This window comes from Somniosus microcephalus, chromosome 6 (assembly GCF_052327205.1).
Source record: "Somniosus microcephalus isolate GS21.2 chromosome 6, FLI_Smic_1.0, whole genome shotgun sequence".
Taxonomy (NCBI): Eukaryota; Metazoa; Chordata; class Chondrichthyes; order Squaliformes; family Somniosidae; genus Somniosus; species Somniosus microcephalus.
This window is the reverse complement of record NC_140992.1, coordinates 63,047,198-63,074,981: the sequence shown is the minus strand read 5'-3', so window position 1 is coordinate 63,074,981 and position 27,784 is coordinate 63,047,198. Positions and strand designations below refer to the sequence as shown.

General features: G+C 42.9%; 1 protein-coding gene across 2 annotated transcripts in view; it reads left to right on the top strand.

The window, feature by feature from the left end:
* Window positions 1–27,784, top strand: part of naaladl2 (N-acetylated alpha-linked acidic dipeptidase like 2) — a 1,153,361-nt gene that overhangs the window by 1,080,792 nt on the left and 44,785 nt on the right. For both annotated transcript variants that reach the window (XM_085990293.1, XM_085990292.1), the window contains one exon: window positions 26,041–26,134. In XM_085990293.1, the coding sequence (XP_085846419.1) occupies window positions 26,041–26,134 (94 nt within the window). The remainder of the gene's footprint in view (window positions 1–26,040; window positions 26,135–27,784) is intronic.

Genomic DNA, 27,784 nt, shown 5'->3' with positions numbered 1-27,784 from the left:
GAGCCTGCGAGGTCTTTGTGGGAAGCTTCCTTCGGGGCCAGCGGTGAGTGCCGTTGCTTCACCGCTGACCGCAAATCACGAGCCGTAGTTTATAGCAGTTGAATTTAGATAGCTCCCCATAATAGAACATAATAAATAGTTCCGCTGTGCTACATTATGATATAAGTATATTGTTGCATAGTGGTTCTTTTCCTTTTCTCACTGTCTATGGGAGTTATCTGTTCTGACTATCACCAGGGATTTCCTCAGTGCATTAATGGCATTTCCACAGAACTTCTGCTGACGTTACAGTGGCAGAGCCAGAGAAGCCCCAAGGTAATTCCCAGCAAATCTCTTTCAAGTGTATCAGATTCCATGCTTTTAAGAAGACAAGTTGATAAATACCTTCAAAAGGTGACCAAGACCATGCAGATATATATAACTGTCTGTTAAGTTCAAAAGAGCTGCCACTGAAACAGTCGTTTGAACAAAAGAACAAGATGTTTGTATTTGAATTGAATGGCTTGTCTCCCTCCTTCAGTTAACAGGTACAAACAAACCAAGTAAAATATGTAAGAAGTTAAGCTGAGTCATAATTTATGTGGGTGAAACTAGTTTTTAACCTCTTAACCTCTTAGCTATCGAGAGAATTGAGGAAGCCAATACCATACCAAATCCAAGACAAAAATGCTTCATTTGTATCACAACTATGAATGGCCAAATAATCAAGATTGTTGTAAACGTTTTTTCTGCCTGCCTCAAAGTCTGTTTAAAATACTGAACTGACTTAATTTGAATATGCTTTATGCTGCCCCTGGTGTTACTGTACTGTTTGTTGGAATTTTCTGAATAATGCATGAATTCGAAACCCTTCAAGGAAAACAATGAAAGCACACATCTAATGCATTTGTTGATTTTGACCACAACATATGAATTATTAGCTATTCATCTTTTATTAATGTTTGAATGCTTCCCATGGATCCTGAAATAATATAATGTCATGCTGCGCAATTATATTATGTAAAGACGTTTCTGTATGCTTTGCCATTAAGATACATAGGGGGAAAAATTGGGTATCGCCCATTTTGGGGCGCTAATATCAGCCGGGCGCAAAGTTTAGCGCCTAGCGCTAATTATCGCCTCTGACTGCAAAATTCGCCTCTATCGCCCCTGGAGGTGATTTGAGCATTAAATCAGGCGCTACACACCTCTCTTAAGGTGCAAACGTCGGGGAGCGAGGCGCTACCTCAGAATGCTACCGAAGCTCTGGCGATGTCAGTTACCATGGAGGCCAGACAGACTGACGCCATCCAGTTCTTAAAGAGGAGGGGCCATCTTGCTGGCCAGCCACACCCTACTCATTGCAGCCTTGAATCTCGGCCTGGAGAGACCTTTAAAGCAATTGTGTTGGAAGCACTAATGGATAGACCCAGGGAAAGAGCTTGGCGCTTAGGAACCTCAAAAGTGGTACTGAGGGCGTTAAATCTCTCCAGACGTGTCTCTCCCTCTCAACCTGTGTGTACCAAAAATTTAGCCGACAAGAAAAGGCAGGAAGCGCCTGCCTTTAAATAGCGCTCCCCCGGCCCCTTCCCGACTTGAAAGCGTTCCCCTCTACCTGTCGTTCCTAGCGGCAGGCACTCAGGCAGGGGGCACAGCTCAATATCTGGTCCAGGGCGCTACCAGGGCATTACACGCTCGACTGACATCACGATTTGCGGGTACAGGAGATCGTGGTAGTGGTGAGTGGCGCTAAAATCACTGCTCTCGGGTGCTAAGTTCCTAGCGTCCCGTTAGCGCCCCCCAGAGGCGCTAACGGGAGGCGTTAACCAACCAAATTTTTCCCCCATAGAATACAAAACTACTTTTACTTAAAGATGGCCAGTAGGAAATATTTATTCCTGTATAGAAATATTTGAAAGCCCTCTGGTCCAGAGATTTATTAAGTTTCTTTTTGTATGGTCTGTAATCACCAGCTAATACAGAACATTTAATGGGCAGTCTAGTACAGCTTGTGAAAGTTTTCATCTGAAATCCATAAAGAAGTCGTGAACTTCAATGTTCCAGTTATAGGAGTAAAAGTCATACTGAGGTGAGAATTGCATACTAATGGGAGAGTCACAGCTACCGAACTACTGTAAATAAAATATATACCGACTTGAATGACACGGTGAATTAACTAATTAGAGCAGTGATGAGTAAATAAAATTCACACATTTGAGACAAATCAACCTGAATGAATCTTCAGCCGGAAGCAATAATATGTGACTTTTCTGGTAAATTTTAGCAGATACAGCAATTTCAGCTTACATATTGTAATTGCTAATGGATGATGGGACTAAAATTGAATTTGTACCTAATATCCGATGACCTGGAGGCAGGATGGGACATCCCATATCACACTGGTCTGGAGTCAGCGGGCTGCCCCAGGGTGCTTGATTTGTGTCTACAGCCCGCCAGCTCCGTGCTGATGAGACCCACCCCTCTAAATGGACCGGACTTCCCGCCATGGCTATTGGGCGGCCAGCCAGCACATTCCACAAGCCAGCTCGAGGGGAAATTCTGCTCCATAATTAAAATTAATTAACTCTGATCTCAAAGAATAATATTCTGGGGAGAACGAGGTGAAAAATAGTTTGAGTTATACCTGGAGCTTTTCAGGTCCATCTACTATAATATTATCCTGGCAACAACAACAAGTTGTATTTATATAGCGCCTTAAACATAGTAAAATGTCCCAAGGCACTTCACAGGAGCGTTATGAAATAAATTTTACACTGAGCCACATAAGGAGATATTGAGGCAGATGACCAAAAGGTAGGTTTTAAGGAGTGTCTTAAAAGAGGAAAGAGTGGTAGAGGGGTGAGAGATTTAAGGAAAAAATTCCAGAGCTTAGGGCCTTGGCAGCTGAAGGCACGGCTGCCAGTGGTGGAGCGATTAAAAGCAGGGATGCGCAAGAGGACAGAATTGGAGGCAGCAGATAGCTCGTAGGTTTGTAGGGCTGGAGGAGATTACAGAGATAGGGAGAGGCGAGGCCATGGAGGGATTTGAGGACAAATATGAGCATTTTAAAATCGAGTTATTGCTTAACCAGGAGCCAATGCAGGTCAGCGAGCACAGGGATGATGGGTGAGGGGGACTGCGTATAAGTTATGAGACGGGCAGCAGACTGAAAAGCTACTACATATTTAATTGCTATGAGTTTTATGTAACACAAGTTGCTTAACACCACTATTTGTAGCTGTTATGAAAAGCTCATTCAAACAAAGTTGTTACCATTGTGCTTTGTTGAGAGGTACTGATGCAAGTGATGGCAGGATATTTGAATCTTCATTGTTTTCCTGCTTGACTTATTGGCCATAATTTGCTATAGGACTGAATCTAATGGTGTCTGCCATTAGTTATATTTGCCCTTGCCCATTTAATCTCGGCAATATTTTACGCTGCAAGTTGCTGAAAGTGCGAGCTGATAATGTTGCAGCAAGGAAAACAGGGCATCTGGGAGCTGAGAGTAACTGTGTATCTCCTTAACCAATGTGACTGAAGGATCAGGAAATAACCAGCGCAAGGACTGAGAAGGAAGTGTAAATTAGAGTGGATGAATTCAATGTCAAATCAGGTACAGAAAGAGAAATAAAGAGAGGGAACGATTGGATTAAGAGAGAGAGAAAGAAAGAGATAGAAAGGAAAAGTTAAAAAAAAATTAATTTTAATTTTAAATTCCATATTTTTAAAATATCCAATAATTAAAACCTGAAGGAATGAGACTCTACACTTCTAATAGTTAATTTTCAGTGCCAGAGAGGTTCATTGGCAGTAATTAACAATGAGCACATCATTAAAAGAATCTCTGACAGCCTTAATTAAGTATGTGCAGACTTTAAATGGCTCCAAAACGGGCTCCTTGCATCACTTCAGACCAGCTCTGTGGCGAGTTTAGTTTGTATTTACCATGCAAGTACAGCAACTTTACAGCGCTCAATGCATTTCAATGGTGAGCCAGACAGCACGATGCCATTTTCGCAAAACTAACGGTGGAGCGATGCATCTCGGGCAGTTACTTTTGGATTTCCGCATTTAATCACGCAGCTACCCTCCCCTGAAGTTGCTGTAGCAGTTGCACATAAGTAACGGTGAGCACTATTAGCCTCACCGATATTTTTACAGCAAATTATGGACCAATAAAGTTTATTGAAGGTAAGATGGGCAAATAATTGCAGCAAGACTTCCTGGCTACTGAAGAGAGTGCCTGAACTTGACGTACAAAAGTGACCTAAAGAGGGAAGCCTGGAAACCAATGGAATTCGAAGGTGTGGTAGTTCCCAACTTAGGTTTGTGATGTGCCAATGGCGCCACAAGAAATGAGTACAAGCACACTTCTCATCTCCTTCCACCCGATACCACAAGCTTCTTCCTTGATTAACAGCCAGGTATGAGGGACTCAATTGGTGACCTCACTTTATCCAACTTGCATTTGTATGTTTACTGGAGGGGGGTCCTTCAAACCTAAATAGGGCTCCCTCCTTTGATACACATATTTTGAAGCATTAAAGAGCATGTTGCCACTGTGGCATTGGGAGCAATTAGTCCACCTCTTTATCGCCACAACTCTCCCTTTAATGACAAACTGCAAGAGCTGGTATCTTGCTGGATATTCTGATCCCCAGCCAAGTATGCCCCATGCTTAGCTCACTGGGTAAGCTTCTCGTGTGCCAGTAGCCTATTTACATTTTTGGGTGAGATTCCTGTTTGCACCACCCCCGAGAATGAACTTGGGTTGTCTGGACAGGTTTGAAAATGGTCATTTATATACAATAAAACCTAACTAATCAGTTTTACAAATAGTAACTGAATTGGCTCTCAGACATAATCCTCAGTTGAACAATTTATGCTCCTTTCCAATGTGAACATCTTTTCTTGGCTTGGCATCACATTTACATAATAGTTATCTGTGAAGAACATATAACTGTAGTGTGCACAAACCTGTACAGTATTATAATTCACTTTGAGTATATAAAATACAAATAAAGCCATTGGCATTGTTCTGCTTTTTGCATCTGAACTTAATTTTTCACAGTGTGACATTATTGTCAGTTATTAGGTGCGAGAAGAAAGACTCACAATCATAGTACTATGGTAGGTAAAGGGGATGAAATAAAATAAGTGGTAATAAATTGCTCAGGTATGAGGGCTGCGGTGTTGCATAGATTTACTTCCTTACAATGGTATTCTTAAATTAGACCATGACTTAAATGTCAGGCTTGATGTTTTAGCACAGAATTACAAATTTTAGAATTGTAGTTATAATAAAGCGGTGATGTGTGCAGATGCAATTTATGGCACAGCAAAATGTTTAAGTTAAAATGACTATTCATAACATCGTTTAAATTATGACTATATTATGTTCTTTCAAGGTTAGCATGCAGTTCTTCCATATTGGTCCAGGAACTAAATTGCGGTGCACAAGTTTTTCAAGCGCCAAACCAGTTCAAAGCATCCAATATGGCGGGCAGGAAGCACACGTTCATACAAGCCAGAAGTGTGCCTTCTGCCATATTAGATCGGGCTTCTCCATAGATGACCAGAGGACATGGCAGGACTATGGAAAATACTGAATAATATATTCAAATTAGGGTCCTGCCCTTTTCTGATTTTTGGAATGCCCCAGTGTCTGACTCTCCTGCTAAACTCGTCCAGCAACTTGTGGCGCACCATTTCAGGCTGCTGGTTAAATTGTAGGTGTTTTAAGGCCTGTCATCTGACTGCAAACTTAATTTTGACTGCTGAGAAGAAGATTTTGCTGGTACTGTACTGTTTTTGCCTGCCTTATAAACTGTATGACTGCAGTCATGGGTGGTCTGGTAGGGCTGCCTTTGGGGCTAGAGCGGGAGGGGGAGCAACAAGGAAGATGGCAGAGAGCAGGAGCCGCTGTGATGAGGGAGGAGGAGGTGAAGGGCACTGCACAGGAGGCCATACCCACAATGGGTATTCAGGGAGCGCTACTCCTACATGTATGAGGAGCCTTTGCTTCACTGACCTATGCCACCTGCTGCAGGGCATGCACAGCACTGCCTGCGGCTGTCATGATCACTGTGGCCCTTAACCTTTATGCCACAGGCACCTTTCAGGCTGCAGCAGGTGACACGTTGCAGTATTTAATCCACCGCTGTATCTGGGAGGTCGTGTAGAGATTTGGCCAATTAGTAGCTTATCTCTAGTCTTTCAAATAATCAGGATCAACTGCAAAGCAATATATATTGTGTTTAATCAGAGTTTAAGCTGGAATATAACATGCTAGTTATACAGCAAAAACCGTGACAAGCAGCTGGTACCGGTCCCGATCGGACTGACGGCTGGCATGCGTGAACAGTTCTCTGGCTTACGGCATCTCTCTCTCTCTGGAGCCTTTGAGTTGGTGAGCATGGGATCACTCTCAAAAGAGCGTTCAACCTGCACAACTTCTGCTTGGCTCTCCCCTCCACCGTCTGTGTGGGCAAGCACTCAGGGTGTTACTTTTATTCTCTTTTTAGGGGTAGGCCAAATTATTGATATGACCATTTAACCTATAGAGGTTCCCCTAAAACCTCATTGCCCAATGAGGCATCAAGCTCTTTGTCTCGCTTCTTGGATGAAAGCCTTCCCCTACAGGAGGGGTCTTCACAATCATTAGATTCTCTAGATTTCTTTTACTTGTATCCATCTTGTGGATAATTCTTGCTAAATATGATTTCTCCTTAACCCTCAATTGTCCCAATCCAAATTCCATGTAACTCTCTGCTTCAACTTCAATTTCATTGCCTCTAACAGGTACCAGTGTGTTTAACTCCATTCTGATTGTTTAATTAATTAGATAGTTTCTCGATGGAGTATGCGTCAATGCTTTAAAAGTTGTCTCACTCTCCTGAGCCACATTAACCATTTCATGTCTTGCTGTTGTCAAGTAACTGAGCATGTCTGAGACCCGTTCTTCAGTGCAAATTCACCATGCATTTCTGGATGGTAATTGCTTCATACGTAACAAATCATGTCCGCACACTCACACCGGTATCTCACTATCATGCCACACGTGCCATCCGATACAAGCCATTCTCAGGCTTTCAGATGATCTTATCAAAAGATTGTCTGGAGATCTTTTCTCATCTCCCTTCGCATGGTCCCAATGGCTTGGGTAGTGGCCAGGCTATCAAATTCAGGTTTTTTTTTAAGTTCATCGGCAAGGACACAAATGTCTCCAAGAGAAAACTATCAATTTACTATTCGTAGCTATGCTTTCCTGACTTTCACTAGAAAGTTAGGAAAATTCCCATTTGGTAGTGTAATTTTCCTGTTTCAATCTTACACCCTCAATCACTTCCTCTCTCCATTTTACACATCCCATTAATTACCATTCATATCTCATTCATTTGCCCTGGAGGAACTTTACTGTCCAGTACAATATTAAAGATAGAAAACATAGATCAAACGTTTCCACTTGGTCCAAGTTCCATTTTGTCATTTCAAACTTAGTCCAAAATCCAAACAGCAGTATTGTTGGACTGGCAGATTTAGTCAATGTTCAATTTTATTTCTATCAATTTCAATTTCAGAAACAGGCTTGATGGTTTTACATGGTGTTTTAACATTAGAGATAGAAGTGCTGCAATTAGTTTACAAGGTAACATCCATATAACAAAAGAATGCAGAGAATCCATTGTGGCTCTGCTTAAGAGCCCAAGGGGTTAATTCATCAAATCATAATTTTCCTTCAGTCACTGTGGGGAAATATTAACTTAAAATTAAGAAACTTAATTTTAATAATGTCCAATATCTTTAAATTGAATTCAACAATATTAAACTTGTTGCTTGGTGAACTTAAACAGCTGTCAGTGGAAAGGGTTAACCCCTTTGCAGGTTTTTAAGAAGGCGGAGCGAAACATTGTCAGGTGCACGCAATTGCGTCACTTCATGTAAATTTTTCTAAAACTTCCCCGATCGAAAAAGCCAGTTGGGTTTTCACAATTTAATAGGTTAGTTAACTTTAATAATTCCAATTTAATTCAGACCGATACGGTATTAACGAAACACAGAACAGATAAAACAAAACAAAATAGCACATGCTTGCAGAAAACAGTAAATTACATCATATTTCTTATTGTCCTTTCTTCAGATGCCTTTCCAAATGACTGTAAAAACATTGAATATAATTGGAGAAACATTAGTTTTTCACATTTAAACAAATCAAATCAAACTGCTTTGGAAATTTCACCATAGTAACCGCGACTCCAAGGTTAAATCTTAGACTGAAATGTAATCTTTTGTTACACAAACTTTTTTTGTTTTCCTCAGCTTTTAGCTTTGAAACATTCAGACAGGCTTCTTTTTAAAAGGGACACACACAAAGTAGAAAAGGGACAGACTCTGTCCTTTTCTCTCTTCTTTATTTCATCATAGACTCATTTATTTTCAGATGGGTTAGCAAGGAATACATTAACTTTTTAAATATTCATAGTCAGGAAAACTTCCACACTTTAACACATATTTTCACGCAAACTGAAATTCCAGCATTCCTTAACATTCCTTTCACTCAGCAATCTTGTGTTTTATTTTTCTCGGCACAGAAACTAGCTTCAATGTTGGTAAAACTTCAAGTTTATTTTTTTTCCTTCTTTCAAATTGTCTCAGCAACTTACAACCCTCAAGATTTATGCTTGTCTGCTACATGCTTCATAACTTCACAAACGTGAGGGACCAGTCATTGCCACCACCTGGGCAGAAACAAGTGCTGCAGGAGGAAGAGCAAGAGAGGCATCAGCGCCTCTAGCTGCCAGAGCTCTCCGAGAGTATGCCAGCAGATTCAGCCTCCTTTGCCGGCAGCCTGTTGTCTGGAGTTCTGGGTGACCTTCTGCAAGAAAGAAGGGAGTGTGTTGTTGACAGTCTAGTTAGGTGTTTAGAGAATGCGCCTGTTATGGTGTAATAACTAGTGTGCAATGTGTCAGATGTGAGATGTGGGAAAGCGAAGGTTGAGTGTGTGAGAAGGAGGTGCAGTGATTGTAGAAGAATGATGGGAAGCGGGGAGGGGAATATTGTGAATAGTGAGAGAGGAGGTGTGAGCAAAGAGTAAGAGAGCAGTTTCTTACCTTGATAAATCTGGTGAGGTCATTGAACGTTTTCCAACATTGGCATTGACGTCCTCTGCGATGTCTTCCCCTTAGTGGTGGAGTTCCCCTGCGGGGAACAGAAGTGCCCTCCTCTTATCCAGTACTTGCACTAGGGCCTCCAGAGCAGCATCGGAAAACCTTGGTGCCCTCTCAGTACTTGCTGCAGCCATTTCTGTGTACAGAACTATCTCCTTGCTGTCTGCAGCCAGAGAGCACCTCACCTTTAAGAGATGCTGGCTGCCATTAAATGTCAACAGAGATGCCTGATATCTGACCGCACACAAACAGACATGCAGCCAATTAGTTGCACGGGTAGCACTGGCTGCATGCCTGACTCATGATAATGAGCACGCAGCACAAGTATTGCATGTTACCTGAGACAACCTTAACAGGCGTGTGCAGTTTATGCCCTGCCCCCTGCGTGCCCATGTCATTACCTCCTCAGAACTAATGGAATATGGTATTGAACTGTCCTTAGTTACACCTAACACTACAAATCTAAGTCTTAGTATAAGGGTATTGCTTTGAGAAATAAACTGGCAATATTTTATATGAATACTGGCATAAACTATTGACATACATTGTAGCTAGGAATGTAACTTACCCCAAGACCACAAGCTGTCCAGCCATCTATCTCAGCACGCCCATTCAAATACTGTAACACTGCTCATCAATCATAATTCAAAATAGAACCTCAATGGAGTTTTGTATGTAGTGTGAAATTTAAAATTGAGAGAAATGTAATAAAATGCAGATGAATGGCAGCCAATGTTAAACATATCTTTTCATCAAATATCTATAATCTTGAAAGTGTCTTATAGGAATTTTTGAACTAGGAGTTTTTCAAAAGAAAGGAAATGACATTGAGTGGCTGTTTCAAGGGAAATGAAACTGTAGTAGCAAAGTCATTTCTTTTATTGCATTATTCACTCTTCTGTCTATTTGGTTGCCTGAGAATTGTGTTTTCATGTGAGCATATTCTGTGTTAACTCACCATGACATATTGTCCTGCTTAGAATTATTGGTGAGTTATATATGACCAAGTACTCATATTTCCTGTGGCAAGTTGAGCCCATGTTCGTTTTATTACTTCACTGGGAATAATCTGAGAGGAATGGCCTTCATGGGAACTATGGGGGGAAGAACAGCTTTAGTCGCCATGTGTTATGACATTATAAACATTTTATAAATGTATTTACAATATTGTTACATAGTAACCAGCGCTTCTCCATCCCCCCTTCCTTATGAATTACTTAACTACAATTCTTAAAAGGAAAAAAGACCCAGATGAACTGAACAAATTAAACTAAAAAGGGCTGTGAATAAATACAAAACATCTGAGCACTTTAACAGGAATTATGTGAAGACCAGAGGTTTTTTTTTCGTTCCTGGGATGCGGACGTTATTGGCAAGGCCAGCATTTATTTCCCATCCCTAATTGCCCTTGAGAAGGTGGTGGTGAGCCGCCTTCTTAAACCACTGCAGTCCATGAGGTGAACGTACTCCCACAGTGCTGTTAGGTAAGGAGTTCCATGATTTTGACTCAGTGATGATGAAGGAATGGGGATATATTTCCAAGTCAGGATGGTGTGTGACTAGGAGGGGACTTGGAGCTGGTGGTGTTCCCATGCACCTGCTACCCTTGTCTTTCTAGGTGGTAGAGTTCGCGGGTTTGGGAGGTGCTGTCGAAGTAGCCTTGGCGAGTTGCTGCAGTGCATCTTGTAGATGGTACGCACTGCAGCCACGGTGTGCCGGTAGTGGAGGGAGTGAATATTTAAGGTGGTGGATGGGGTGCTAATCAAGCGGGCTGCTTTGTCCTGGATGGTGTTGGAGTTGCACCCATCCAGGCAACTGCAGAGTATTCCATCACACTCCTGACATGTGCCTTGTAGATGGTGGAAAGGCTTTGGGGAGTCAGGAGGTTAGACACTCGCCGCAGAATACCTAGCCTCTGACCTGCTCTTGTAGCCACAGTATTTATGTGGCTTGTCCAGTTAAGTTTCTGGTCAATGGTGACCCCCAGGATATTGATGATGACAGATTCAATGATAGTAATGCCATTGAATGTCAAGGGGAGGTGGTTAGGCTCTCTTGTTGGAGATAATCATTGCCTGGCACTTGTGTGGCGCGAATGTTACTTGCCACTTATCAGCCCAAGTTTGGATGTTGTCCAGGTCTTGCTGCTTGTGGGCATGGACTATTTCATTATCTGAGGAATTGTGAATGGAACTAAACACTGTGCAATCATCAGCGAACATTCCCACTTCTGACCTTATGATGGAGGGAAGAACATTGATGAAGTAGCTGAAGATGGTTGGGCCTAGGACACTGCCCTGAGGAACTCTTGCAGCAGTGATCAAAGTAATAAAAGAAATTACTTTACTACTTAAGTTTAATTCGTAATTATAGGGCATGTAGTACAAATGCCATTGTCGAAATGGAAAGTGAACTATTACTGCTATTCTGCCAAACTCCACCAGAACCTTGGACAGGTCTGCAGCACTTGCAAAAATTATGCTGCAGAGGATTAAGAAGAAAGAAAGAACTTGTATTTATATAGCACTTTTCATGACCTCAGGACATCTCAAAGCACTTCACAGCCAATTAATTATTTTTGAAGTGTAGTCACTGTTGTAATGTTGGGAAACACAGCTGTCACTTTACGCAAAGTAAGATCCCATAAACACATGAGATTAGTGGCCAGGACATTTGGACAACTCCCCTGCTCTTCTTTGAATGGTGCCATATGATTTTTTATGTCTACCTGCGAGGGCAGAGGGGACCTCAGTTTAGCATCTCATCTGAAAGACAGCATCTCCAAAATCATAGTATGCCCTCAGTACTACACTGAAGTGCAGTCTAGATTAGGTCCTGGAGTGGGGTTTAAACCTGCAACCATTTAACTCGGAGGCAAGGGTGCTACCACTGAGCCAAATTCTTTGTTAATCACAGACAGTCTTGATCTAAATGATTGTATTTCCTGGCACATTTACCAAAATCACTGAACTAAGCAATACTTAAGACTGATTTTTGCATTAAAGTGGCAGTGTAATTATCCAAATACACAGTCCATTTATGAGTTTGTCATTCATTAAAATATCATGATTAAATCTCAGTGGAATATAAAATGTTTAGTAAACAAGACCATGAGTATAATAAATCAGGCTTGGATAGTACATTGATTACTACTGATATTCAGTAGTTTAAAGTTCATAGAGGAGCCATCTTTAAGATGTATCTACAAGTATGCAGACATGCGCACAGTGAGAAAGTAGCTCTCCGAATGTGAACTTCATGTAAGTAATCAACAAAGCCAGCAGCTACAAACCAAATGAGTACATGTTAATGTTATTGGGGGAGAAATTCGGTATTGCCCCGTTTGGGGCGCAATTATCGGCCGGGCGCAAAGTTTAGCGCCTGGTGCTAATTATCGCCTCCGACTGCAAACTTGGCTTCTATCGCCCTTGGAGGTGATTTGAGCGCTAAATCAGGCGCTCTTAAGGCGCTAATGCCGAGGAGCGAGGCTCTACCTCAGAGCGCTGGCAAAGCTCATGTGATGTCAGTTAGCAATGGAACACAGACACACTGGCGCCAGCCAGTTCTTAAAGGGGAGGGTCGATCTAGCTCTCCAGCCACACCCTGCTCATTGCAGCCTTGAATCTCGGCCTGGAGAGACCTGTACATCAATTCTGCTGGAAAGAACAATGAAGAGGCCCAGGGAAAGAGCTCAGAGTGCAGCCCCCATAGTCTCTTCTAAATTGATGCAAGGAAGGTCAAATCAAAATGAACCTGCAAAGTGTTGCTCAGTACCCAAAACTCCTTCACACAGTGTTGAATCTCTCCAGAAGTCTCTCTCTCTCTCAGAATGCGTGGTGCAAAAATGTCGCTGACAAAAAAAGGCAGGAAGCGGCCGCCTTTAAATAGCGCTCCCCCAGTCCCTTCCCGACTACAAAACGTTCCCCTCTACCTGTTGTTGCTAGTGGCAGGTGGAAAGGCAGGGGCGCCACTCAATATCCGGTCCGGGGTGCTACCGGGGCGTTGCACGCTCGACTGACATCACGATCTGTGGGCGTAGGAGATCGTGGCGGTAGTGATTAGCGCCGCCATAAAATGCCTGTTCAATTTTGTGAGCAACGCAAACATCGCCGCGCCCGGGCACTAGTTGCTTTGCGCACCGTTAATTAGGGCGCTAATGGGAGGCGCTAATCAATCGAATTTTTCCCCCATTTTCTTTTCACTCTGTACATTATATACAAATTAACAAACTGCTTCATGATTTTGCCATTTACTTTGATTTGCTCTCATCAATGAGTGCACAGAATGGAGATCTGCCCATACTTATCTGTTTTTAAAGATTTATTACATTTTAAACATAATCTGAGAATTATGCAATGTAATTCAGGAATCTCTGAATGCGCCTTTTCCAACTGGATTCAATTGAGAAGATCAAAAAACACAATCTTCAGTTGTGTGTCGATGTGTTGGCTGTATGATGCTGTACAGAATAACAGTCCTCGCAAATGAGGTTTTCCATGATTTTGATTTATATTTTGTTACAGTGGTTTTGTCACTGTTCCCACAGCACTTGCAGTTGCAAGGTTATTCTACATATTTTCTTCCATATGGCTATAATAGCAATCTTAAACACCTGGGAGCCTGGTAAAAAGAATATCAGATCAACAATACTGCTTCAGCAACCTTCTCTGTCTGTATGAATAAGTGTATAAATATGTGGATGCAGGTGACAAGATGCCTTTTCCACATGCTCATTCTTTACCATTCCTGACATTTTGATTTTGAAGCTTTTGTTATCTTAATCCAAATGGCAAACTAACTTGGGGCTGCAGACATTAACTTCTGCACTGTCTGTAAATGTGTTCGCGTTTTACACGGGAGTTTTTCTTTAACTTTATAGCTTTGCAAAATATATCCCCTGATGGTGCTTAGGAGGGAAAAAAAATCCTCATCGTGGGATGAAAATCTAAAATAACTTTTCCATGATGTCATGCTTGGTTTCTCTGCAATAGTATTTATTGTAAAGTAATGTTAGTTTCTTTGTGGCTCACTAGAGCAGTGCCATTTTGGCTTTTTCATATGCTGCGCTTTACTATTCATAATATTTCTCTGAATTGAAAGTACCTGGTACTTAGAATGGGTATTTAACTCATAAAATGTCTGTCCGGGCACATTCTCCACTCAAGAATTTAATGCACTAAAACCTCAAATCATTGTTTTCTTTGGATCTTTCCAATGTTGTTCCAAAATTTTATTCAACTTCACGTGCTTTTTGTAAAGTAGTGTCATTTTCATCGAGAATGATTAAGATACAAGTTTGTTCAATAGCTGTGAGAAATAAATGAAGTAAAAAGTAGCTTCTAATAGACAAGATTACATCATTTTACATGCATCTTGCTCCATATGCTGTTAATTGTATATTTAGTCCAAGAACTGGCAATCTTCTCATTCAGTTTGCCTGCATGAATCAAAAAAAATATAATTAAACTGTAAGTGCATTAGCTTTGAACCGCATCATTGAACCTAGGAATCATCTATAATCAGTTGACTCATGTCCAATTTAAAAAATGAATTCAAGAGATTCTAGTAATGAAAACTGTGATCAATGAAGTATTCCACCCTTCTCTTCCCAGAGTGCCTTCATCTGGTAGTTGCACTGCACTGAATAATTGTGACAATACTGACCCTATTTAAAGTTTAGATATGATACCTGAGGGAAGCCACTTGCACTATTAATTAATCTTAATGAAACAACAGCTTGAATGATGGGTTTCATAATGCACATGATATATCAATTATTTTTATATAATAATGAGTAAATTTTATCCCTTCCATTCACACTTGGCTGCTTCCATAAATATTATTCAGCAGCTGTGGCTATGTGTTTAATGGGAACTTTTTTTAATTTGGTAACTCAGCTGATTATCATATATCAGAATGCTCATCCACAGCAGTAGATGTAGCGTTTTGGAACTGGTGATAGCCATTGTAAAAAATGTCAATCTGTGTGGTTGCACTACTTACAGGAAGTAGGAGCTAGTTTTTAGATTTCTTTAGTATAAAAGGTGTGTCCTTGTCAGATGATTCAATTTATAGTTAGTTTATTGCAGCAGTGAAGGACTACAGTTCTAGAATAATTGTATATTCATTCCACTTTTGGTCCATATTGTATCCTATAAAGTGTAATCTGGTGTTAGATTGAGCAGAATAAACCAAGCGATTCTCCTTAAAGAGGAGCGACAGCATTAGAATTTCATGGACGGATGGCTCACCCAAAGATATTTTTAAACAAAATAAATTAACAGAAAATAACTTATCAAATTCAAATGGTGAAATCACCAGTCATAGAAAACATCAAGTGAGTCACTATCCAAAGTTCACCTGGGCATAAAATAAGCATGAGAGGCATTCTGCCCAACAAGCTTGCACATCCTGGACTAATAAAAATAAGATAAGACATATTAGGACCGAAATCATTTAGATCTGCTCTACCATCGTTAATGTGGCTGAGTAGGAATGCATCCATGTCCTCCGCTCATGACCCTGTTGAGCTTACAAAGGCCAGCTGCTATAACCGTCACATGATCAAATGTCATGTGATCAAAAGTCCAGGAATACATTCAAAATTAGGGGTAACCCTACTTTCCACTGGAAAAGCCTCCAGCAGTACACTCACTGATAACTCTGCCCTTCAACAGTTCCTGGACTCGCTTGCCTTTAACAACTGTCTACACACCTGGACATTATACATGCTCCAAGCTGAATCCACGGCCGGAATTTGACCCTAAAAAAAATGGGTGGGTTTGGGGCGTGGGAGCATTTAAAGTGTTAAAAATGGGATTCCCGACCTGATCCCACCTCCAACCCGCCCACTTCCAGTTTTGCCGGAGGCAGGATGGGTGGCGGGCGACCAACCCGCTCCCAGGGGGCGTTACCTCAATTTAAATATTGTAATGAGGCTGGAAGCCTCTTTCTCTCCATCCATTTTGTATTTAACTGCCTGGGGAGGGTTTCACACAATTCATGAAGCCCGGCAGTTAAACGCAGGCGGGGACTGCTGGATCCAGGAGGTAAGTGGCTTTATACCTACCTCCTGGATCCAGGGTCCCAACTATACCCACCCCCTGCGATTGGAGACCCCCCAACGAGGCCTCCGATCACCCCCCCATCTCCACTTCCCAACAATGATGATGAAGCCGGCCATGATCTTCCGGTGGCTGGCCCCGATCCTCTCTTGCCCCCCACCAAACCCCAGCCGATCCTCAACCCGCCGCCCCCCCCCCGCCCCCCCGCTGATCCCCAACCCCTACTGATCCTCCCCCCTGCTCATCCTCTCTTTCCTGTCCCCGTTCCCCAACCCTGGCCGATCCTCTTCACCATCCCCAGCCAATTGCGGACCCCCCTCCCGCAACCACTCCCCTGGACCGGCCCCTCGCTTCTGAGGCCTGCCCGCCCGCAGCCAGCCAGCCTCTCAATCTGGCTAGCTGCAGGTGGGAATCCGAGGCCTCGCATTCAAATCAGGCCCTGTCGTTAAAGTCGGCAGGGCCTGCGGGAAACCCGGCCTCCTGCGTTTCCCACCTGCCTCAGAGGCCCCCCGCCCCCAACCCGCCTCCCTTGAGTAAATTCCAGCCCACATGTCTACAGGTTAACTTCATCCCATCACAAGACCTCCGATATTAACTTTGGACCGATATTAACTTTGGACTCCCACATATCATCTCCTCCCTATCCTCTGTTTACAATCAGGATATCTTAACCTTTGGCTTACCTATGTAACCTAAATACCCTCCACACCCATTCGCATACACATTTTGGCTGCCGCACCAGACCCAAGCTTAATACTTATATTTCCCTTTTTTTCTTATCTTGACCCTTCTTGGGCCCTTCTTGCCTGTTCTCCTCTTTCTGTCACTCAGTCATGCCACTTTTCATCTTTTCCCTCTAAGATCTTTTCCCTCTAAGGTACTTTATCATTCCACCTCGTCCCTATCCCAATCCTTCACTATTCCTTCCTATCCTACTACCGCTGTCCCAGGCTTGAATCTCCCTTGGGTAAGTCCACAGCTACCATTTGTTCCTATCTTCAAAGAACCTATTGAGGCACCTGTCACTGCTTCCTTAGGAGCAGCAACCCCAACTGTCCCATCCTCCTCTTGCCAGCATGCTTGGTGGGAGCTAATCTCGCTTACATGCTTCCTATCCCGCTCTTTCCACCCACTGCTGCCACCTTGGACTCTGTCAGTGCATCAATAATCACTGCCCCTCCCTGCATTTCCCTCCAGAATGGCAATGACTTGTGAACAAGGTCCTTGCCATCCACAACCTTATTGTGGATGATTGCCTTGACATCAAGGCTTTTACAGAGAGCTGGTGCCGTCTCCCCACTCTCAACTTACCCCTCACCCAAGATTGGTACATTCGCAGCTGTAGCACAGGAACTGGCTTTATGGCGGAAAAATTGGGTTGCTTTGTGCCTCCCGTTAGCGCCCCTAGTGCCCAGGCGCGGCACCGTTAACACCTCCCACGAAATTCAGCAGGAGGTTAGTGGCGGCCGTAGCTGGTAGCGCCCTGCTGCACTGCGCTGCCAGCGATGATGTCATCGCCGTGCGCAGCGCCTTGCTCGCGCCCCAGCCGCAAATTTTGGTTGTGCCCCTGACCTATCGGCAGATGATATGTCCGACAGGGTCAAGGTGGCGTTTTTGCAGCCACAGCGGCACAAGTTAAAGGGCAGGTGTCGGACGACCATTTTTTTTTGGGCCGTCTGCCAGCACCTGCCCACTTTCTCTTTTTTATTCGGGGTGCCGGCCGCGATCACTCAGCCCGGCACCCCGCTCCCCGGTAGTTGAGCAGGGCCCTGGTGCGCGTGGCGTTATGCCCCTCCCCTTTAATCAGGAGAGGGAGGCCTGCAATACCACGGCGCTGTGTGCCGACGCGCGGGGCGCTGTTGCACATAGCACCGCAAAATTCACTGGTAGCACCCCAAGAAGGAGGTGGAGCGCTTCCAGCAGTGCCCCGCCTCTTGCTTGGGGCACTACCGCTGAATTTACGGTGCAGGGGCATTAACTTTTTCGGGGCGCTAGGGGGAGTGTTTGCAAGTGCTGTTGGGGAGGGTTTAAACTAAAATGGCAGGGCGTTGGGAACCTGTGCAGGGAGACAGAGGAAAGGGAAGCAAGGATAGAAGCAAAAGACAGGAAGGAGAAAAGCAAAAGTGGAAGTGAGAGAAATCAAGGGTGTAAATCAAACATGGCTGCAGTAAACAATAATTCTAAAAGGTCTAAGAGTGTTAAAAAAAACAAGCCTGAAAGCTTTGTGTCTTAATGCGAGGAGCATTCATAATAAGGTGGATGAATTAGCTGTGCAAATAGATGTAAACGGATACGATATAATTGGGATTATGGAGACATGGCTCCAGGGTGACCAAGACTGGGAATTCAACATGCAGGGGTATTCACTATTCAGGAAGGACAGGCAAAAAGGAAAAAGCGGTGGGGTAGCATTGCTGGTTAAAGAGAGATTAACACAATAGTAAGGAAGGATATTAGCTCTGATGATGTGGAATCTGTATGGGTAGAGCTGAGAAATACCAAGGGGCAGAAAATGTGGGAGTGGTATAGAGACCCCCAAACAGTAATGCTGAGGTTGGGGATGGCATTAAACGGGAAATTAGAGATGCGTGCAATAAGGGCACTGCAGTTATCATGGGTGACTTTAATCTACATATAGATTGGTCTAACCAAATTAGTAACAATACTGTGGAAGAGGAATTCCTAGAGTGTATACGGGATGGTTTCCTGGACCAATATGTCGAGGAACCAACTAGAGATCAGGCCATCTTAGACTGGGTATTATGTAATGAGAAAGGATTAATTAGCATTCTTGTTGTGCGAGTCCCCTTGGGGAGGAGCGATCATAATATGATAGAATTCTTCATTAAGATGGAGAGTGAAGTAGTTGATTCAGAGCCTTGGGTACTGAATTTAAATAAAGGAAACTACGATGGTATGAGGCGCGAGTTGGCTAGGATGGATTGGGGAATGTTACTTAAAGGGTTGACGGTGAATAGGCAATGGCAAACATTTAAAGATTGCATGGATGAACTACAGAATTTATTCATCCCTGTTTGGCATAAAAATAAAACAAAAAAGATGACTCTCTAACAGAAAGCAGAGAGTTGGGATAAATGGTTCGTTCTCAGATTGGCAACCAGTAACTAGTGGTGTTCCGCAGGGGTCAGTGCTGGGTCCCCAACTCTTTACAATCTATATTAACGATTTGGAGGAGGGGACCGAGTGTAACATATCAAAGTTTGCAGATGATACAAAGATGGGACGGAAAGTAGTGAGTGAGGAGGACATAAAAAACCTGCAAAGGGACATAGACAGGCTAAGTAAGTGGGCAGAGATTTGGCAGATGGAATACAATACTGGAAAGTGTGAGGTTATGCACTTTGGCAGGAAAAATCATAGAGCAAGTTATTATCTTAATGGCAAGAAACTGGAAAGTACTGTAGTACAAAGGGATCTGGGGGTCCTGGTGCACGAAACTCAAAAAGTTAGTATGCAGGTGCAGCAAGTGATCAAGAAGGCCAATGGAATGTTGGCTTTTATTGCTAGGGGGATGGAATATAAAAACAGGGAGGTATTGCTGCAGTTGTACAAGGTATTGGTGAGACCGCACCTGGAATACTGCATACAGTTTTGGTGTCCATACTTAAGAAAAGACATACTTGCTCTCGAGTCAGTACAAAGAAGGTTCACTCGGTTAATCCCGGGGATGAGGGGGTGGTCATATGAGGAGAGGTTGAGTAGATTGGGACTCTACTCATTGGAGTTCAGAAGAATGAGAGGCGATCTTATTGAAACATATAAGATTGTGAAGGGGCTTGATCGGGTGGATGCGGTGAGGATGTTCCCAATGATGGGTGAAACTAGAACTAGGGGGCATAATCTTAAAATAAGGGGCTGCTCTTTCAAAACTGAGATGAGGAGAAACTTCTTCACTCAGAGGGTGGTAGGTTTGTGGAATTTGCTGCCCCACATCATTAAATAAATTTAAAACAGAAATAGATAGTTTCCGAGAAGTAAAGGGAATTAAGGGTTACGGGGAGCGGGCAGGAAATTGGACATGAGTCTAGGTTCGGAATGGTCATGGCCCTGTGGGTAGTGGAGTGGGCCCAGGGGCCGTGTAGCCTGGTTCTGCTCCTACTGTGTTCTAATTCTGTGTTAGATTTCAGGAGATGGTTTTATTCCTGTTCCTGGCTGGGGTGGAGATCGCCTTTACAGAAGGTAAGTACTGTAGAAAATATAGGGACAGAGTGATCTCCTGGAAGAATTTCGATCGCCTAGATGGGTCGGAGAGGAATTTCCCAGATTTTTTTCTCCCAAATTGGCCATTGGGTCTTTATCTGGTTTTTCGCCTCTCCCTGGAGATCACATGGGTTCGGGTGGATGCACAGTGATAGAAGATTTGAGGTTAGGATCAGATCAGCCATGATCTTATTGAATGGCGGAGCAGGCTCGAGGGGCCGATTGGCCTACTCCTGCTCCTATTTCTTATGTTCTTATGTTCTTATGACTCAACATTAGCTAACAAGGGAAATTAGGGATAGCATAAGATCCAAGGAGAGGACATATAAATTGGCCAGAAAAAGCAGCAAACCGGAGAATTGGGCGCAGTTTAGGATTCAGCAAAGGAGGACAAAGGGATTAGTTCAGAGGGGAAAATAAAGTATGAGAGTAAGCTTGCAGGAAACATAAAAATGACTGTAAAAGCTTCTATAGATATGTGAAGAGAAAAAGATTGGTGAAGTCAAGCGTAGGTCCCTTGCAGTCAGAATCAGGGGAATTTATAATAGGGAACAACGACATGGCAGACCAATTAAATACATACTTTGGTCCTGTCTTCACAAAGGAGGACACAAATAAACTCCCAGAGATGTCAGGGAACATAGGGTCTAATGAGAGGGAGGAACTGAATGAAATCAGTATTTGTAGGGAAATGGTGTTAGGGAAATTGACGGGATTGAAGGCCGATAAATCCCCAGGGCCTGATAATCTACATCCTGTGGTACTTAAGCAAGTGACCCTAGAAATAGTAGATGCATTGCTGGCCATCTTCCAAAATTCTATAGACTCTGGCACAGGTCCCATGGATTGGAGGGTAGCTAATGTAACCCCACTATTTAAAAAAGGTGGTTGAGAAAAAATGGGGTATTATAGACCGGTAAGCCTGACATCGGTAGTGGGGAAAATGCTAGAGTCCATTATAAAAGATGCAATAGCAGAGCACTTGGAAAACAGTGACAGGATCGGACAAAGTCAACATGGATTTACAAAAGGTAAATCATGCTTGACTAATCTACTGGAATTTTTTGAGGATGTAACTGGTAGAATAGATAAGGGAGAACCAGTGGATGTGGTGTATTTGGACTTTCAGAAGGCTTTCGATAAGGTTCCGCATAAGAGACTAGCTTGCAAAGTTAAAGCACATGGGATTTGGGGGTAAGGTACTGACTTGGATAGAAAACTGGTTGGCAGACAGGAAGTAAAGAGTTGGAATAAACGGGTCTTTTTCCGAGTGGAAGGCAGTGACTAGTGGGGTACCGCAGGGATCGGTGCTAGGACCCCAGTTATTCACAATATATATAAATGATCTAGACGAGGGAACTAGATGTATTATCTCCAAGTTTGCAGACAACACAAAGCTGGGTAGGCGTATGTGCTGTGAGGAGGATGCAGAGAAACTCCACTATGATTTGGACAGGTTGGGCGATTGGGCAGATGCATGGCAGATGCAGTAAAATGTGGATAAATGCGAGGCGGCAAAAACAGGAAGGCAGATTATTATCTGAACGGCAATAGATTGGGAAAAGGGGAAGTGCAATGAGACCTGGGCATCCTTGTGCATCAGTCGCTGAAGGTAAGCATGCAGGTGCAGCAGGCGGCTAAGAAGGCAAATGGTATGCTGGCCTTCATAGAGAGAGGATTCGAGTACAGGAGCAAGAATGTCTTGCTGCAGTTGTACAGGGCCTTGGTGAGACCACACCTTGAGTATTGTGTGCAGTTTTGGTCGCCTTATCTGAGGAAGGATGTTCTTGTCATGGAGGGAGTGCAGCGAAGATTCACCAGACTGATACCTGGGATGGCAGGAATGACATATGAGGAGAGATTGGGTTGATTAGGCTTATATTCGCTAGAGTTTAGAAGAATGAGAGGGGATCTCATTGAAAGTTATAAAATTCTAACAGGACTAGACAGACTAGATGCAGGAAGGCTGTTCCTGATGGCGGGGGAGTCCAGAACCAGGGGTCACAGTCTAAGGATAAGGGGTAAGCCATTTAGGACTGAGATGAGGAGGAATTTCTTCACCCAGAGAGTGGTGAACCTGTGGAATTCTCTACCACAGAAGGCAGTTGAGGACACTTCATTAAATATATTCAAGAAGGAGTTAGATATATTTCCTAAGGCTAAGGGGATCAAGGGATATGGGGAGAAAGCAGGGACAGGGTACTGAGTTTGGATGATCAGCCATGATCGCATTGAATGGCGGAGCAGGCTCGAGGGGCCGAATGGCCTACTCCTGCTCCTATCTTCTATGTTTCTATGTTTAAATCTGTTTCCCAATCATGGTCAGGAATACAGCAATTAGGTCTGTCTGGTAGCGGTGCAGGTTAGCACAAATAGCTGTCCCGCACTGAACCAGGAGCACGAACCACTTTAAACAACTAACAGCTGGTTACCAGTTTTCCAACCCTGTCTTTTCAAGCCATGCTTCAGAGAGGTTGTAATTTAAATAATGTAATCTATCAAGTAGCACTGATAATGGAAATTACCCTAACGGTAAATAGACAGATTTATGGGCACCAGCAATCCACTACCACCTGCTCAGATGAAAATCCAGACTGTGGTTACTACCAGCAGAAAATACACTGCTGACTGTCCCAGGGATAAATCAGCATCTTCACTGTCTGGGTGGTAATCTACCGGAGCAGATCGCCCATTGAAATCAATAGATAGAAAATCGGACGGGTTCTATAATGGATGGACAGCCTGCTCTGCTGGATTACCATCCAGGCGGTGAAGACGAAAACTAACCGCACAGTGTGTGAAGTGGGGGAGTTCGGCATAACATTTTCTTAAATGTAATATTCTAAGATAAAGTTCATGAAAACCTTGGTTCACCAAATAACATACATGTTTTACAACTGTTCAGTTTGAAAGTGCTATTATTGTCTCTGTTTGTAGCTACAATATGTTCGGTGCGGCTCTCACATCAACACTTGGAGAGCCATCTTCTGACAGGAAATGGCAAATTTCAGCTTGCAGTAAGGCTATATTATTTCATCAAGCAGTTTGAGATGAGTCTCTTTTCCTACACTGGTAACAACATAATTTGATCAAGACATCTAGACTCCAATTTTAACCCAACCCATCCCGTGGGTACAGGGCAGGGAAGTGGTTAAAACGAATAGCCACATAGTTTGCATTATTGAATTTTATTTGTCATTTATCCACCCATTCTAGCCTATTTATATCCTCCTCATTATTAGCTATACTCCCCAATTTGGTATCATCTGCAGATTTCGACACCATACCTCCAATTTTGAGTGCAAATCATTAAATCATATATATAGTGAACAACAGTGGTTCCAGCATGGATCCCTGCGGGATACCATTTCCCGCTTTCTGACAGACCGAGAAATTTTCCTTAACTCCTATTTCTGTTTTGTAGCCATATTTCAATCCATTCTGCTCCTTGGTCCCTGACTCAACATGCCCTGACCTTTGCAATGAGTCTCTTATGTGGCACCTTATCAAAGGTCTCCTGAAAGTCCATGTATACAACATCCATTGCATTGTTCTTGTCTACTCTTTCTAGCTGAGAACTTGGTTTTGTGCCGGAAGCTGGCGGCCCGAGGCTCACTCCAAATTAAGCCTTGGCCCTCACAGGCAAGATGTGGATGCCAGTTAGGTGTCCTAACGCAACTCACTGGTTGGGGACTTTGCAAAATTGGTCGCCTGTCTCACAGGTAGGTTCTGGGGGAGGCATACAAATGGGAAGGGAGCGAGTCTCGGCTGGCAATGGCCTACAGTACTGTTGTGGAGCTGGGAGTCCGGGCTCCACATTAAGCTAAGTAAGAAAAAAAGGCATCATTTCATCGGCTGCCTCCGCTGGTTAGCCCGCAGTAGACCCAGAAAAACTGAATGGAGCATGTGCGGCGAATGCTCTGCCCAGTTTCTGTTGAATCTGAGAGTGGGATTCTAAAACGGATGTTATGTCCCTAATTAGCATCTTCAAGGGGCCTAGTGCCTGTTTCAAGCAGGCAATCACGCTGGAAATTCTGACATTGTCGGCTTCCAATTTTGAAGCCGCCGCACTCCAGGGGGCATTGGCCGTGGGATACCATTACCCAAAATTCATCCCCTGAACACTCAGCTAACGTCCAGAAATTGGGTACAACGTGGGTCAGTTTAGCCCCCCTCTGTCACTTCTTCAAAGAATTCAATAAGGTTCTTTAAACATGACCTTCCTTTTAGAAATGCTGATTATTTTGTATTATATTCTCCATCTCTAAATGTTTTGTTATCTGATCTTTTAGTAAATAGTATCTTTCCAACCACTGATGTTAAGTTAACTGGTCTATACTTTCCTGGGTTAGTCTTATCCTGCATTTTGAAGATGGGAATTACATTTGCTGTTTGCCACGCCTCTGGCACTATTTCTTTTTCCATATATGGATACTAGTGCCTCTGCTTTCTCTTCACCAGTTTCTTTGAGTATCCGCTGGTGCATTCCATCAGGACCCAGGGTTTTGCCCTCCTTATGTTTGTCTAGTTTGTCTGTTATCTCCTTTCTTTCTATCTTTACTGTTGTAGTATCTGAAGAAAGCAGGGGAGTTACCCCTGGTGTCCTGGCCAATATTTATCCCTCAATCAACATAACAAAAACAGATTATCTGGTCATTATCACATTGCTGTTTGTGGGAGTTTGCTGTGCGCATATTGGCTGCCGTGTTTCCCACATTACAACAGTGACTACACCCAAAAGTACTTCATTGGCTGTAAAGTGCTTTGAGACGTCCGGTGGTCATGAAAGGCGCTATATAAATGCGAGTCTTTCTTTCTTTATCCCTCTTGACTTTTACAGGATAATCTGGAGCGAACAAGTTAGGGTAGTCCCAGCTAGATCAACAGCAGAAAGTTAACCAGTGATCTGTGCTGGTAAACAGCTGGTTAAACTATAGCAGTAGCTCTGGATGCTCTTGGGGATTCCTAACATTTTTGGCAGTTGTCAATTTGACTTGGGTATGCGGGTTGTGTCCCTACAGAGAGAAAGTGTGCACTCCATATCAGGCAAACAGAAACTCTGCTTTTTAATGTTCTGATTGATTTGGAGATTTCTAAGTATGGTGCTGATTTTCTGCATGTGTCTGACAGCTGACTGATGGAAAAATAATACTCTCTGAATAAATGTAAATGATCTGTGTTTAATGTTTATCCTTTTGGTGTAAATATTGTCCTCCAAAGATGAATGCACTTTTTAACCCTTAAATTAATTCAATTGACATTAAAACCTGGGATTTGTTTAACTTGTTCTACAGTTTAACTCATGCCATACTAGTTACTTTCAAAATCCCATTATACTGAATATTCAGCAAATCAGCTGAAATATTTTTTTTTGGGAGGGGGTGCTTCAATACTATTGAGGTTTTTATTGATAAATTATCCAAAAAGTAAAGCTATATTAATAAGAAAAATCATTGCCTCCTATTTCTATCTCTGTTCAATATGGTAGGAATAATGTACAGTTAGATAGCATTTTTACTTGTTTTAAAATATCTATATTTTCCCATTGCTGTACATAACAGAATGATTTCTTCCTAAGTAAAGACCTTTTGATTTGTTTGTTGCAGTTGACAGCTGAAATGATTCTGCGTATAGCCAATGAACCAGTTCTCCCTTTCAGTGTTCTGGATGTAGCCCTGGAGGTTCAAGAACAACTCAAAGGTAGTGTTGCTTTCTAAGTTTATGGGCTCTTGACCGTGCAGTGGTTCTATTATTATTCATTTCAATTTGAATAGAAAATGCGAACATTGCTGTACATCCTTTCCCTTCTTTGTTGCCCCGAATTATAGATTACTCAATTTTCCATTGCCCTGCCCTCCCCAAAGTATGACATTAGAATTTGTTGACATGAACAAGTTTTGTGCTAAATGTATCCTGAACATTTTCTTGCATGCTATATACTCATACTGTGTGGATATTTTTGTCAGTTTGACAATAAAAATCCATCATGCCACAATGACCAAAGACCTCACATCAGCATTATAATGTTATAAAAGGTGACTCAACCGTGGCTAACAAGGGAAATTAGGGATAGCATAAGATCCAAGGAGGGGACATATAAATTGGCCAGAAAAAGCAGTAAACCTGAGGATTGGGAGCAGTTTAGGATTCAACAAAGGAGGACAAAGGGATTAATTAAGAAGGGGAAAATAGAATATGAGAGTAAGCTTTCAGGGAACATAAAAACTGACTGTAAAAGCTTTTATAGATATGTGAAGAGAAAAAGATTGGTGAAGTCAAGCATAGGTCCCTTGCAGTCAGAATCAGGGGAATTTATAATGGGGAACAAAGAAATGGCAGACCAGTTAAATATATATTTTGGTTCTGTCTTCACAAAGGAGGACACAAATAACCTCCCAGAGATGTCGGGGAACACAGGGTCTGATGAAAGGGAGGAACTGAAAGAAATCAGTATTTGTAGGAAAATGGTGTTAAGGAAATTGATGGGATTGAAGGCCAATAAATCCCCAGGTCCTGATAATCTACATCCTAGGGTACTTAAGGAAGTGGCCCTAGAAATAGTAGATGCATTGCTGATCATCTTCCAACATTTGATGGAATCTGGAACAGTACCCATGGATTGGAGGGTAGCTAATGTTACCCCACTATTCAAAAAAGGTGGTAGAGAGAAAACGGGGAATTACAGACCGGTAAGCCTGACATCGGTAGTGGGGAAAATGCTAGAGTCCATTATAAAAGATGTAATAGCAGAGCACTTGGAAAACAGTGACAGGATCGGACAAAGACAACATGGATTTACAAAGGGTAAATCGTGCTTGACTAATCTACTGGAATTTTTTGAGGATGTAACTCGTAAAATAGATAAGGGAGAACCAGTGGATGTGGTGTATTTGGACTTTCAGAAGGCTTTCGATAAGGTCCCGCATAAGAGATTAGCGTGTACAGTTAAGGCACATGGGATTGGGGGCAAGGTACTGACTTGGATAGAGAACTGGTTGGCAGACAGAAAGCAAAGAGTTGGAATAAACGGGTCTTTTTCCGAGTGGCAGGCAGTGACTAGTGGGGTACCGCAGGGATTGGTCCTTGGACCCCAGCTATTCACAATATATATTAATGACCTAGACAAGGGAACTAGATGTAATATCTCCAAATTTGCAGACGACACTGTGGTAAACCACTGTATTGTATATTGCCACCTCTGGGTGGCGCTGTGTATGGAGGCATGCCTCAGCTGACTCCACCCACCACTGTGTGGGTTTCGTTCAGACTTGTTCAGTCACTCACGAAGAAGCATGGTCTCTTCTTAGCTAATAAAAGCCTTATTCATCTCTTCTTTCGACTCGTCATCTC